Source organism: Myxocyprinus asiaticus, chromosome 18, assembly GCF_019703515.2.
Source record: "Myxocyprinus asiaticus isolate MX2 ecotype Aquarium Trade chromosome 18, UBuf_Myxa_2, whole genome shotgun sequence".
Classification (NCBI taxonomy): domain Eukaryota; kingdom Metazoa; phylum Chordata; class Actinopteri; order Cypriniformes; family Catostomidae; genus Myxocyprinus; species Myxocyprinus asiaticus.
In genome coordinates this window covers 47,171,616-47,184,027 of record NC_059361.1, presented here as the reverse complement: position 1 = coordinate 47,184,027, position 12,412 = coordinate 47,171,616, and the positions used below count along the sequence as shown (strand labels likewise).

At 47.6% G+C, this 12,412-nt stretch overlaps 1 protein-coding gene across 1 annotated transcript in view; it reads right to left on the bottom strand.

Moving 5' to 3' along the window:
* Nucleotides 1-12,412, bottom strand: part of LOC127456163 (RNA-binding Raly-like protein) — a 124,042-nt gene that overhangs the window by 55,840 nt on the left and 55,790 nt on the right. The window contains exon 3 of the mRNA XM_051724509.1: nucleotides 7,610-7,660. Coding sequence (XP_051580469.1) covers nucleotides 7,610-7,660 — 51 coding nt within the window. The remainder of the gene's footprint in view (nucleotides 1-7,609; nucleotides 7,661-12,412) is intronic.

The window sequence follows — 12,412 nt, the reverse complement described above, 5'->3', positions numbered from 1 at the left end:
ACCTGCAAGTACTGAACCGGGCCTTACACAGACTCCCGTTCAAGATGCTGACGCAAAAACACATTCTGGCAAGTGTCTGGCATCAAGATTGGTTCGCGGCGGTAGACCTGAAGGATGCGTACTTCCACGTCTTGATCCTTCTTCGACACAGACCATTCCTGCGGTTTGCATTCAAGGGTCAGGCGTGGACATTCATATCTAGGGTGCAGTCTTGGCAGAATTGATTTGATATATCTAGGCTGTTTTGGAGAACTTCTGGTGTTATAGATAGAATTAACAAGTCATCTTTGTACTGTAAATATTTGACTTCAATATCCTCTAGTTGTCAGAGTGTAGGGAATGAGAGTCTCAGGACCAAGCACAGAGTAAAAATAAAGGAATTTATTTAATACAAAAACAAACAAAAATTCCCAAAAGGGGGTAAAACAATAAGCGTAAAATACCCAAAGGGAAAAAAACAAAGGAAATATAATCCAGGCTGGGGCAGGGGAAACAGGAAAACAGGACAGACAGACCAACAAGACTAGACTGACTGGAACATTAAAGGCCGACTGGATACACAAGCACACAAGACGAACTGGCACTGGACAGCACACAAGAGGAGACTAAAATAGGGAGATAAATCAACAGGTTAACAAGACAGGGCAGGTATGACATAAGACAGAGAGACACGTGGTGATACAGAAACAAAACAAAGCCATGTGCTCTCACAAGTTAACAAAACAGCCGAATGGCATGAGCGCACATCACCAAGACAATAAGGCAATATACGCTCATGCCAAGACAAGGGAATGCATAGCAACAACAAACAAAGTGATGCCACGCATTCTCACACTAAACAAAAGGCAAACACCACACGATGCATGCAACAGGTGACAAAAACAAGACAGGACACCTGTGCAAGAGTTCAGCCACACACAAACCCGAAACCTCAGACCTAAGTGACCGAACCTCTGCACAATGTGAAGGCAGCTCGCAAACCTGTGTGCGCAGCACAAAGCGAGTGCAACGTGCTTCCACGGTCACGAGAGACAGACATAGATTATTGATGCGAGTGCATGACGCCAAGATGACAAGCGCAATGCACTCACACCAATACAAGACAAGACATGGAAAATGAGTGTCCGGATCCTGACACCAAAACTGAACCAGACAGAAGGGTCAGGATCCAGACATCATGCTCCGGATAATGAAACAAGACGGACCGAAGAGTGCACGGCAGGGAAACAAAACAAGCACTAACACAAAACAGAAAACACAACAGAAATGGAGGGAATTGAGGGAAACCAGGGAGGGAGTTTAAGGAAAGAAGTGGGGTCCAGTGGCCTGCGAGGAGGCCTCAGGGCAGATGGAAGGGTCTTGCAGTCTGGGAGGCAGGTCGGAGGACTGGGCGGCGGCCACTGGACAGGGGACAAAGGACTGGGTGGCGACCACTGGACAGGGTTCAGGAGGGAGTAGCTCTGGGGGTGGATCCGAGGAAGGCTCAGGTAGTGAAGTTGTGGAAGGCTCAGAGGGCAGAGCTGTGGAAGGCACAGGCACTGCCCTGTTGACCGTGGAAGGAGTGGGCACTGGCCGCAGCAGGGGAATGGCCTCCGTGGCCGTGGATGCTGACAGTGACAGGGGTACAGCCACTGTGTCCATGAATGCTGGCAGCAACTGGGAAATGGCCTCCATAGCCGTGGGCACTGGCAGTGGCAAGGGAGCGACCTCCATGGTCGTGAACACAGGCAGTGATAGGAGAACAACCTCTGTTGTTGTGAGCACGGGCAGTAACGAGGGAACGACATCCGTGGTTGTGGGCACTGGCAGTGGCAGGGAAACAGCCTCAGTGGCTGTGAGCACAGGCAGTAACAGGGGAACGACCTCCATGGTCGTGGGCACTGGCAGTGACAGGGGAACAGCCTCCATGGTTGTGGGCAATCGCAGTGACAGGGGAACAGCTTCCATGACTGTGAACGCTGGTTGCAGCAGGGGAACAGCCTCCGTAGCCGTAGACGCTGACAGCAGCAGGGAAACAGTCTCTGTGGCTGTGAGTACTGGCAGCAGGAAGAAAACGACCTCCGTGGCCGTGGATGCTGGCAGCGGCAGAGGAACAGCCTCCACTGGCAGTGGGAATGGAACGACCTCCGTGGCCATTGGCAGTGAGGGAAATGACCTCCGTTATCATAAGCATGGGCAGTGATGCGGGAACGACCTCTGTGTTTGTAGACACTGGCAGTGACAGGGGAACAGCCTCCATGGTCGTGGGCATTGGCAGTGACAGGGGAACAGCCTCCATGGCTGTGAACGCTGGTAGCGGCAGGGGAATGGCCTCCTTGGCCGTAGATGCTGGCAGCACCAAGGGAAAAGCCTCCGTGGCTGTGAGCACTGGCAGCGGCAGGAAAACAGCCTCTGTGGCTGTGGGCTCTGGCATCTGGTGTCCTCACCCTGTTCTTGGACAATGGATCTAATGAGATCATTCAGACCTGACCAAAAGAAATGATTAGGCAGGTCTGATCATATCCCAGACCCGAGGACAATGATAAAAATTCAAGGGCATACCCCCACATGGACTTATCATCCAGCTGTAGCCCGTAAAGCTGCTTAACTAGTGCTGTGCTCTGGCAACCAGTTGAAAAAAAACCTCCACTGGGTCCATCTTCGACAGTTTGTAATGTCAGAGTATAGGGAATGAGAGGCTCAGGACCCAAGCGCAGAGTAAAAATAAAGGAATTTATTTCATACAAAAACAAACACAAACTCCCAAAAAAGGGGGAAAACAATAAACGCAACCTACCCCGAAGGGAAAATAACAAAGAAAATATAATTCTGGGCTCCGAGCGCGACTCACGGCCTTTCTTCCCCGAAGTGTACGAGGAACTAACAAAGTCATGGAAGGCACTTTTTTTGGCCCGTACACGCTTTGCGGGCTCATCCACCCTGACGGCAGAGCGGCTAAGGGATATGTCAAGCTCCCCCAGGCAGAGCACGCTGTAGCGGTGCATTTATGCCCGCACGGCACAGCCACCTGGCGCGACCGACCAAGGCTCCCTTCCAAGGCTCCCTTCCAAGGCTTGTAAGTTCTCTTCCTCATTAATGATGAAGGCTTACAAGGCTGCGGGTCAAGCCGCTTCCACCCTGCACGCCATGGCCGTCCTGTAGGTCCACCAGGCCAAGGCGCTGAAAGATCTGCATGAGGGTAGAACTGACCCAGGGCTGATGCAGGAACTGCATACTGCAACTGACCTCACCTTACGGGCAGTGAAAGTCATGGCGCGCCCTGGGCCAGATGACGTCCACACTTTTGATCTGAGAGCGGCACCTGTGTCTCAACCTTGCGGAGATGTGTGATGCCGAGGAAGCCTGCTTTCTCAATGCGTCCATCTCCCAAGGGGGGCTTTTTGGCGACACCGTCGAGGATTTCGGCCATGAAATCTCAATGGTGAGAAAGCAGACCGAGGCGATTAAGCACATCTTGCCATGGCGCGACTCGGCCGCCTCCAGGCCTCCGAAGTCCCGCACCCATCTTCTCACCAGAGCCGTTCCCCTGCGGTGCCGGCCCCGGCTCCCCATCCATCGGAGTCCATACGCCAGCCTCAGAGAAAGAGATCCTCCCACGGGAAGTCGCTCCATCTGCCCATCAGCCGGCCCCCAAGAATCCCAGACGGGCTTCGAGGTGGCCCTGACACAGGCAGCCCAGGGATAAGGCAACTGCCTCCGACCGGTCTGGCCCGGGTGATCTCTCCAGCCCCACCATCGCCCCTGAGCCAGCACGTGGTGAGTATTCTATCCCCCAGTGCCCCCTGGGCCTCGGCACCCACATGGTAATTAAAAGGGCAGTCCCCTCATTTCCTGGGCCTGCGCACTCGTGATGACCAGGTGCTGGAAGTCTTGCCAGTCAATCAGGTGAACACGAGTACCTCCCGTTCCCTCGTTCTCCGTCGAGAGACAGCTGGCGTACAGGTAAGTATGCTGGTCTCTGGGGTTGCTCACCTGCCCCAGTCACCGGCCACAGTTGCGGGCTTGTGGAGCTGTCTGGGCTGTCTTCCAGGTGGGGCACCTGCTCTGCCTTGCCACAACCTCCCTGACCAGGCACGGTAAGTCCAGTCATCCCCTTGGCTACGTGATCCAGTTGGCCAGACGCTCACCCAGGTTCAGTGGCATCCTCTCCACTATGGTGGATCTTGGATCTGCGTGCTTTGAAAAAAGCCTTACAGGATGTTAACGCAGAAGCGCATCCTGGCATCAGTACGACATTAGAATTGGTTCGCGGCCATTGACCTGAAGGATGCGTACTTTCACGTATCAATCCTTCCTCAACACAAACCCTTTCTTCGGTTTGCCTTCGAGGGACGAGCATACCAGTACAACGTCCTCCCCTTCGGTCTGTCCTTGTCCCCTCATGTATTTACCAAGGTCGCAGAGGTTTCCCTGGCCCCGCTGAGGGAGAAGGGCATACACATTCTCAATTATCTCGATGACTGGCTAGTCCTAGCTCACTCGCGAGGCCTATTGTGTGCATACAGGGACCTCATGCTTCAGCACCTCAACCGACTCGGGCTGCAGGTCAACTGGGAGAAGAGCAAGCTCTCCCCTGTGCAGAGCATCTCTGAAGACCTTCAGACAGAAGGTAATAGTGCCAGTGAGATAATTTCAGAGGCTCCTGGGACACATGGCATCCTCGGCAGCGGTTCTCCCCCTCGGGTTGATGCATATGAGACTGCTTCAGCACTGGTTATAGACTCGAGTCCTGAGGTGGGCATGGCACCACAGCACCCTAGAAGGCCTAGAAGGCCTTCCGCCAGTGGTGGTAAATACGATCACTCAGGCCAGAGCTCCCTCTACGAGGCGGCTGTATGCCTTGAAGCGGCGTCTCTTCGCGAACTGGTGTTCTTCCCATGGGGAATATCCACAGAGATGCACCGTCGGGTCTGTGCTGTCTCCCTCTACCCTGAAAGTGTACGTGGCTGCTATAGCAGCTTATCATGATACACTGGACGGGAGACCCTCACGACAGCGTGACCTGATCAACAGGTTCCTCAAGGGTGCGAGGAGGTTGAATCCTCCTAGACCGCGCCTGATTCCCTCTTGTGTTCTCTCTGTGGTCCTACCTGCCCTGCAGAGAGCCCCCTTTGAGCCCCTGGAGCAGGCCGAGCTCAGCTCTTTGTCTCTGAAGATGGCCCTCCTAGTGGCGCTCATTTTCATCAAGAGGGTGGGGGACCTGCAAGTGCTCTCTGTTACCAGCGAATGCCTGGAGTTCGGGCCGGCACACCCTCACGTGATCTTGAGACCCCAGCTCAGTTACGTGCCCAAAGTTCCCACCACTCCTTTTCCGGACCAGGTGGTGAACCTGCAAGTGCTCCCTTCAGAGGAGGAAGACCCGGCCTCATCGTTGCTGTGTCCAGTTCATGCCCTGCGCATCTATCTGGACTGCACGCAGAACTTTAGACGCTCGGAGCAGCTCTTTAGACGCTCGGAGCAGCTCTTTGTCTGTTTTGGAGGACAGCAGAAGGGGAAAGCTCTCTCCAAGCAGAGGCTAGCCCATTGAATTGTGGATGCCATTTCTCTCACATACCAATCTAAGGACTTGCCGTGCCCCTTGGGAGTCTGGGCACACTCCACTAGAGGTGTTGCGTCCTCCTGGGCACTGGCAAGGGGGGCATCTCTAGCAGACATATGCAGAGCTGCGGGTTGGGCTACACCCAATACCTTTGCGAGGTTTTATAACCTACACATAGGCCTGGTTTCGATTCGAGTGTTACGCGGTAACGGCGGCCGGTTGGGTGTATTGCTTGCATTGCGCGTTTAACCTTTTTCAAAAGGTGATAATGTGTGCCTTTTTGTCCACAACATTTCCCCATATCTGGTGAACCCTGGATGCCTCTTTAATTCTAAAGCACTGTTCGGTGACTAACTTGGCAGAGGAGTAACAGCACCAGGCCCAGTACTCGTGGTATGCCCATTTTCAGGTGAGCCCGTGTGCTCGGGCTCATTGCTCCATGCATGGTGATTCCCCCTTGGTAATCCCGTATGATGAGTTTCCACTTTTCGGTTTCCCCTTAGGTGTTTCCCCTCACCAGAGCTTTCTCTGCCTTGGCCACTGTTGCTGCGTACCCTCTCTGTAGATAGGTCCGGTGGTATCATTCCATATGTGAACTTCCCCGTTGGTAAGTCCACGTGAGGTATTCTCCATATGTTAACCTTCCTCCAGTAGGATGTGGTCTCCGTAGTGCTCCCCATCCTGGAGAGGGAAGAGCACTTCCCAGCGTTATTCTAGAAAGTGCTTGGTGGGAAATTGCTGAACAGCAATCAGGTAAGGCTCCGCCGGTAGCCTCCTTGGGTAAGTGCCTCCTCCCCCTTAATGGAACTAGTGAGATGCCTTACCTAACTCGCTGGAAGGTCACGACGTGTTTGAGCGCTCGCTGCGAGGCACGCAGCAGCTTGCCCATGTCCACTCTTCCGTACCTCGTAACATGGTTCAGCGCCTGTGCCGTTTCCTATAGGAACCCCTAGTGTCACTACATCGACACAACATCGAGTGAATGACAGACAGGGAATGTCATGGTGTCTATTGTAACCACTGTTCCCTGATGGAGGGAACAAGACGTTGTGGCGCTGAACTGGCCGCTGACATGGCCGGGACTCTCTATCAGCTCCTCAGCATAAATCTGAATGAGTGGCATGCAAATTCCACTCACCAATTCTCATTGGCCTTTTCTATTTTAAGCAAAGGTGATTGGGGCTTTCAAGATCGAACCCCTAGTGTCACTACATCAACAAAACGTCTCTTTCCCTCCATCAGGGAACAGAGGTTACATCAGTAACCAAGATGTTTTCTCTATTGTTTTACCCCACCATTGGTCGATTTGATTGTTCCACCATTTGCCTTTTATCTGGGCATTTTCTTAGTCTGTTTTGGCCCAGCTTTTCTGTTTTTGATAAAGTTTGAGTCACACTAGTGCAGTTGGGTTCTGTTTGCTATACCTGACATTGGGAAGTCATCATCAGCACTGGTTAGAACACAGATGTGTGCTCAAGCAAATTTTTGGGGGAGGGCACAATCTCCTTCCAAAAGCATTTGTTTGGATGATATTTCTCAGCTGTTTTATTATGATATGAATTTTCCTGGGTCTTTTTACGCAGAGGAGAGACTGAATTTGGAATGCATATATCTGCTGTAAGCAAAGTTTAGAAGTAGACTAGCATATTGATGATGTTAAAGCTAACAGACATGGCCTAAAAGCAACACAACTTAAATTTTGATTTCATGGGTTGTTTAACTTGAATTCAGAATCACATTCAGAATTATTTTCCATACCTACTAGTCTATACAGTCTACTCCAGTTTAAAATACATCCTTTCATGTGCTTTCCACAATATTGAAATATTATAACAACAGACTCGTCTAATCATAAATTTTTTAATGAGGAATTTCCTAAGCATCTATTTTTTGCTTCCACACATCAATTGTGTTAGCTGTTGAGTCTGAGGACATGGTAAGAGAGACCATAGCTTTGGCTAGCTATTTTAATGACATTACACAGGTAATACAAGAAGCTGGTTTGATAATGCACATTCCTCATGTGCTCTATGTGTTCTGACAAGAGCAGCAAGACAGCGGTGACAGTACCTGTCATATAGATCGTCCTGGTAACAGTCATAGTCAAGCTCGACCTCTGATCTAGAGAGAAAAAGAGAGAGAGAGTGATCAGACTTAAGTCTGTATCTTCACCATATTTTAGCATTTGCACTTCGTTATTATAGTTCATTATTACTACTTACATATTCTTTTTACTTTTTGTATAACACTATTCTGTTTAACTTTACCTGACAATCATACACTGTATATTTTGTCATTTTATGACTTAAGAAGAGTTGGAATTTAGTGCATCGTATTGATTGCTCATACTGTATTTTTATGGTGTTTAAAACTATTTAAATAAAAGAATCACTCCAATGCAAGCAGTTCTATGGTGCTTGAGAAGGGATGGGTTCGGTTCACTTAGTTTTGTTGTGGCCATGTAAAATTAACTTGTGGGAACATGACAGTATGTTAAGGCCACTACATATTAATTTGTGGTAACACAATATTATGTTGTGAAATTTTTTTTTTATTTAAATAGTCGTATTCATCATTGATCAATTAAACGCTACCGGATGCATCCACTGATACCACTGAATGCATGCGTCATCCTCGTGACAGCTCTCAAATAAAGTATAACACTAACATATGTTCTATCAGGAAGACTTGCAGACTTGAGTGAAATTCAAGATGACATTTATTTGATGAATATAAAACAGAAAATGTAATGTTTTTCTTTGGCGTAATCCCCGTCTGGCGGTCCGAAGAAGTTGTACTCGGAACTATCATATCCTGCCAGAGACAGGAGGCAGGGGCAAGGAGCCTACCCCTGTGCAGGACGGGACTCGACTGGTGGTGGTGGGGTGGTGGAGGTTGCCGTGTTAGCACAACTGAAACGGCAATGTGATGGAATGTGAGCAGACTTATAAAGTAATGGCTTACATGTGATTGGCTAGGAGTTACCTAGCTAATGGTGCGATGGTATACAGCTGCTAGTCTTCCCGCTAGAACTATGCTGCGCTTACATTTCTATCAGGAAGACTTGCAGACTTGAGTGAAATTCAAGATGACATTTATTTGATGAATATAAAACAGAAAATGTAATGTAATAAACGGAACCGTCATATCCTGCCGGAGATAGGAAGCAGGGGCGAGGAGCCTACCCTAAAAGAGAGAGCAAGTAGAATACTACACCCAAAAGAGAAGATCCAGTCAGGTACAAACCAGGTCTTGTGTTAGGCATTCATTCTGGAGAAGAGGGGAAAAAAAGAGAGATATGTGAGCACCTAGATTTGACATGGTGCGTGATATCTCTGGCATGGTTGTGCAATACCTTTGCAATAGGAAAAGCTGTGCGTTTTTTTTCTTCTTCTTCTTCCTCCTTGATTTTATCCTTGTCCTGTGTGTTTTTTTTTTTTTGTTTTTTTTTATTTTATCCTTGTCCTTGAGTGTGATTTTGGGCTCTCCGTCAAGGAGCTCCTGGTTGTGCAGAATCTTTGCCAAAGACGAACAACATGGTATGAGGCCCTACGTTAGGCCAGCATTGTTGTGCAGTATCTTTTGCCGAAAGGTGAACAACGTAGCGTAAAGCCATCCGATAATGATGAGGTTGCGTGCAATCCCTTCGTTGAAAGAAAACAACATTTGATTATGAACCATCTGGCGAGGGCGGACATTGTTTGATGGTTATCTTTGCCGAAAGGTGAACAACATGCGTAAAGCCATACGATAATGGCGACGTTGTGTGCAATACCCTTTGTTGAAAGATATCCCATGAGGCTCGAGCCCTCCAATGAGGGCGGCCTTGTTTAATGGTTATCTTTGCCAAGGTTAACAGCATACATAAAGCCATACGATAATGGCGAAGTTGTCGTGCAATACACTGTTGGAAGATATCCCATGATAGTGTGGGCTTTCCGGCGAGGACGAGCTGGCTTGTGCACAACCTATGCAAAGGAAACCATGCTAGAGATTATGGAAGACCTGGCGAGGAGGGTAGACATAGTTATGCGTTATCCTTGTGAAATGACGGACATGCTTGAATTGAATCATTGTTTAGGGAAAGATGTGATGAGAGAGTACCACCAACCACCACCAGATAGGTATGAAAACTTATGACTGATGGAGAGTTGAGCTTGTTTGATGATTTGGTTAGGTCGACTATATTTCAGGTAGGGTGAGGAAGACCAGCGGCCGAGCATCTTGACATTGGACTCTGGTATACCTTGACGCAATAGTAGCTGCTTGGATGCGAAAAAGAGCCCCCCTGAGAAGACATGAGGGGAGAGACCACAAAGTTTTAGGGTCGTGGTGAGGTGGTTTCTGAAAGTAGTGCGACATGGGGGCTAGGGATGAAGTGTTGAATAGGTGAGGAAATTTGAGATGTCTAGTGTGAAAGCAAAAAAGAAAATGAACACGCACACCGGGAGATCAGAATGGAAAATAGAGGAGTACTGTGTGATTGACAGAAGGAGGAATAGTAAGCCCAGACAGAGTTGTTGGAAGTGAATGTGGACCGGGCAAGTCCTTTCTGCATGAGAGTTGTAGCGGTTTAAATGGGGTAGTAAGGAGGGGCTTAATCCAGCAGGGAGTCTGAGAGGGGAAGGCAGGGAATGTTTTTTTAAAAAATTTTATAACATTGAAAAACCCAGGAATGTGTCTGGCTGAGATATTTAAGTTGCAGGAAATGTTCTGCCATGTCAGACATCTCATAGGGCAGATGAGGCTAGAGGAGGACCAGCCTTAATTGATTATAGTGACGACTGCGGAATTGTTGCAAAACTATTATATATTGGAATTGCGTGTCCAAAGGGAACCCCATATAACGCCGCCCATGATGATGGGATAAATTTCAAGGAGAGCGGAAGAGGGAACGTAGGAAGCTATTGAAAAACTAATCTGGCCATTTCTCTGTGAACCATGATCCTAGAAATTATCCCCCGAATCCTACCGAAGGAGCCGCGTCCGTGAAAAGGAACATGTCATCCGGAGATTTTTTTTTTTTTTTTTTTTTTTTGTGTGAAAAGGAAATGCCATTCCAGTGATTTAATAGCTGTGACCAGAAGAGGAGGTCCGAGTGGCAGCCATCATCAATTGATATGATATAGGTGAGGTTGTCTACGGAATGGGCAGGTGTGAGGAGGCGGGAAACTAAGGAGTGGCCTTGAGGAATGATGCGCATGGCAAAATTGAGGTGGTCTAATAGGGATGGCAGATCGCGTGATGACACCCAAACTGACCGGAGGATGAAGTGCAAATAGACCTGATCCCATCGAGTTTATCTTTAGGCAGGGAAGCTTGCATGTTTAAAGAATCAAGCGTGATGCTAAGAAATTTGAGAGACATGGCAGGGCCTGTTTTTTTTTTTTTTTACTTGAGAGGGGAACACCCAACTTGTGAAAAAGCTTGATAGAACGTCCAAAAAGGGGTGGGGCAGAGGGGTGATCGATGAGCAAGAAATCTTCGAGCAGGTATAGTATGAAGTGGAGCTTAATGTGATTGAGAAGGATCCAGTATAGGCCTTTCAATAGAGAATTACCATGTGAGGGCTACTTCTGCACCCGAAAGTGAGTAGGACACCAAAGTAAAATTTTGATTGCCATGGAAATTTAGAGGGGCCAGTCGGCGGGGTGAATGGGCATGATTTTGAAAGCATCTTTGATATCTGCCTTTTTTACTTTTTGTTATTTATATATATTTTTGCCCGTAAAACCAGCAGACCATGCATGGTCCATGACATGCAGCTCCAGTGGACTGAATTTCAGTATCTGCTGCGAGAACACCTATCCGGCACTGTGATGTCCAGAGGAACGAATCCTACTACCTGCTGCTGATGAGAGCTGCCCTGAATATATATATATATATCTTTATGGCATTACTTGTCGGCAAATGAGCGTCTTTTTAATGTTGGTCACAACGGCAACAATGGAAGTGAACGAGAAAACTATTCTTAAAAGATTCATTCAATACATTTATTCGGTCACGAACAAAATACCACTACTAAGTATATCTGTATCATTATTAATATAATGATTAATACGAGAATAACTGAAATTAAATCTAACGATGCAAAAGTAAAATGCCTGTGAAGTTCATTCAAAATAAAACTAGTTGCCATAAGAAAAGGATGTCGTTACCTCGAACATATTATCATGTGTCCACGAGTTAAGATGTGGCCACAACAAAACTAAATGAACCAAATCTGTCTCTTCCCAGGCACTGTACAGTTGACATTTTGTGTCAGTTTTACTTAAATAATGCTAAACAAAAATCAGGAAAATATGATCCATCTTACATTTGGTTTTACTTGTATTATAAATTAGAAAGCCGAGAGACCTCAGTGTGTCCTCAGCCATGCGATTCTCTCCAAGGAGTGCATGAAACCATCAAATCCATTAACAACAGAAAGATCCCAGTGAAGCAGGGAAATCCACTGACCTTTTCAAACGTCAGGAGATGTGTTTGGCCCGACAGGCTAGTACATGTACTTTTCGGCAGCAAGTAGTGCTTCCTAAATGGGCTTTAAAGGCACCATTTTTAGCATCACTTCACATTGCAGGTGCTAAGAAGCCCCATACAGTATAAGTATTACCTGCCACCAAATATATTGTCAAGGAGCTATTTGCATAGGATTCATTGAATGTCTGTCATGTTGTACTTTTAATGTACAATGATCAAAATGCAAGGCAACACATCACAAATATATTTCCTGTTTTTACAGCGGCATTTACTATGGGATTTGGCTGTTGCTATAATTCATAAAATAATTCAATTGGATTGCATATACACGTTTTTTTTTTTTTTTTTTTACTGTTTTCTGAAGGTTTCTTACATTTAGAGTAGTCTGAAAAC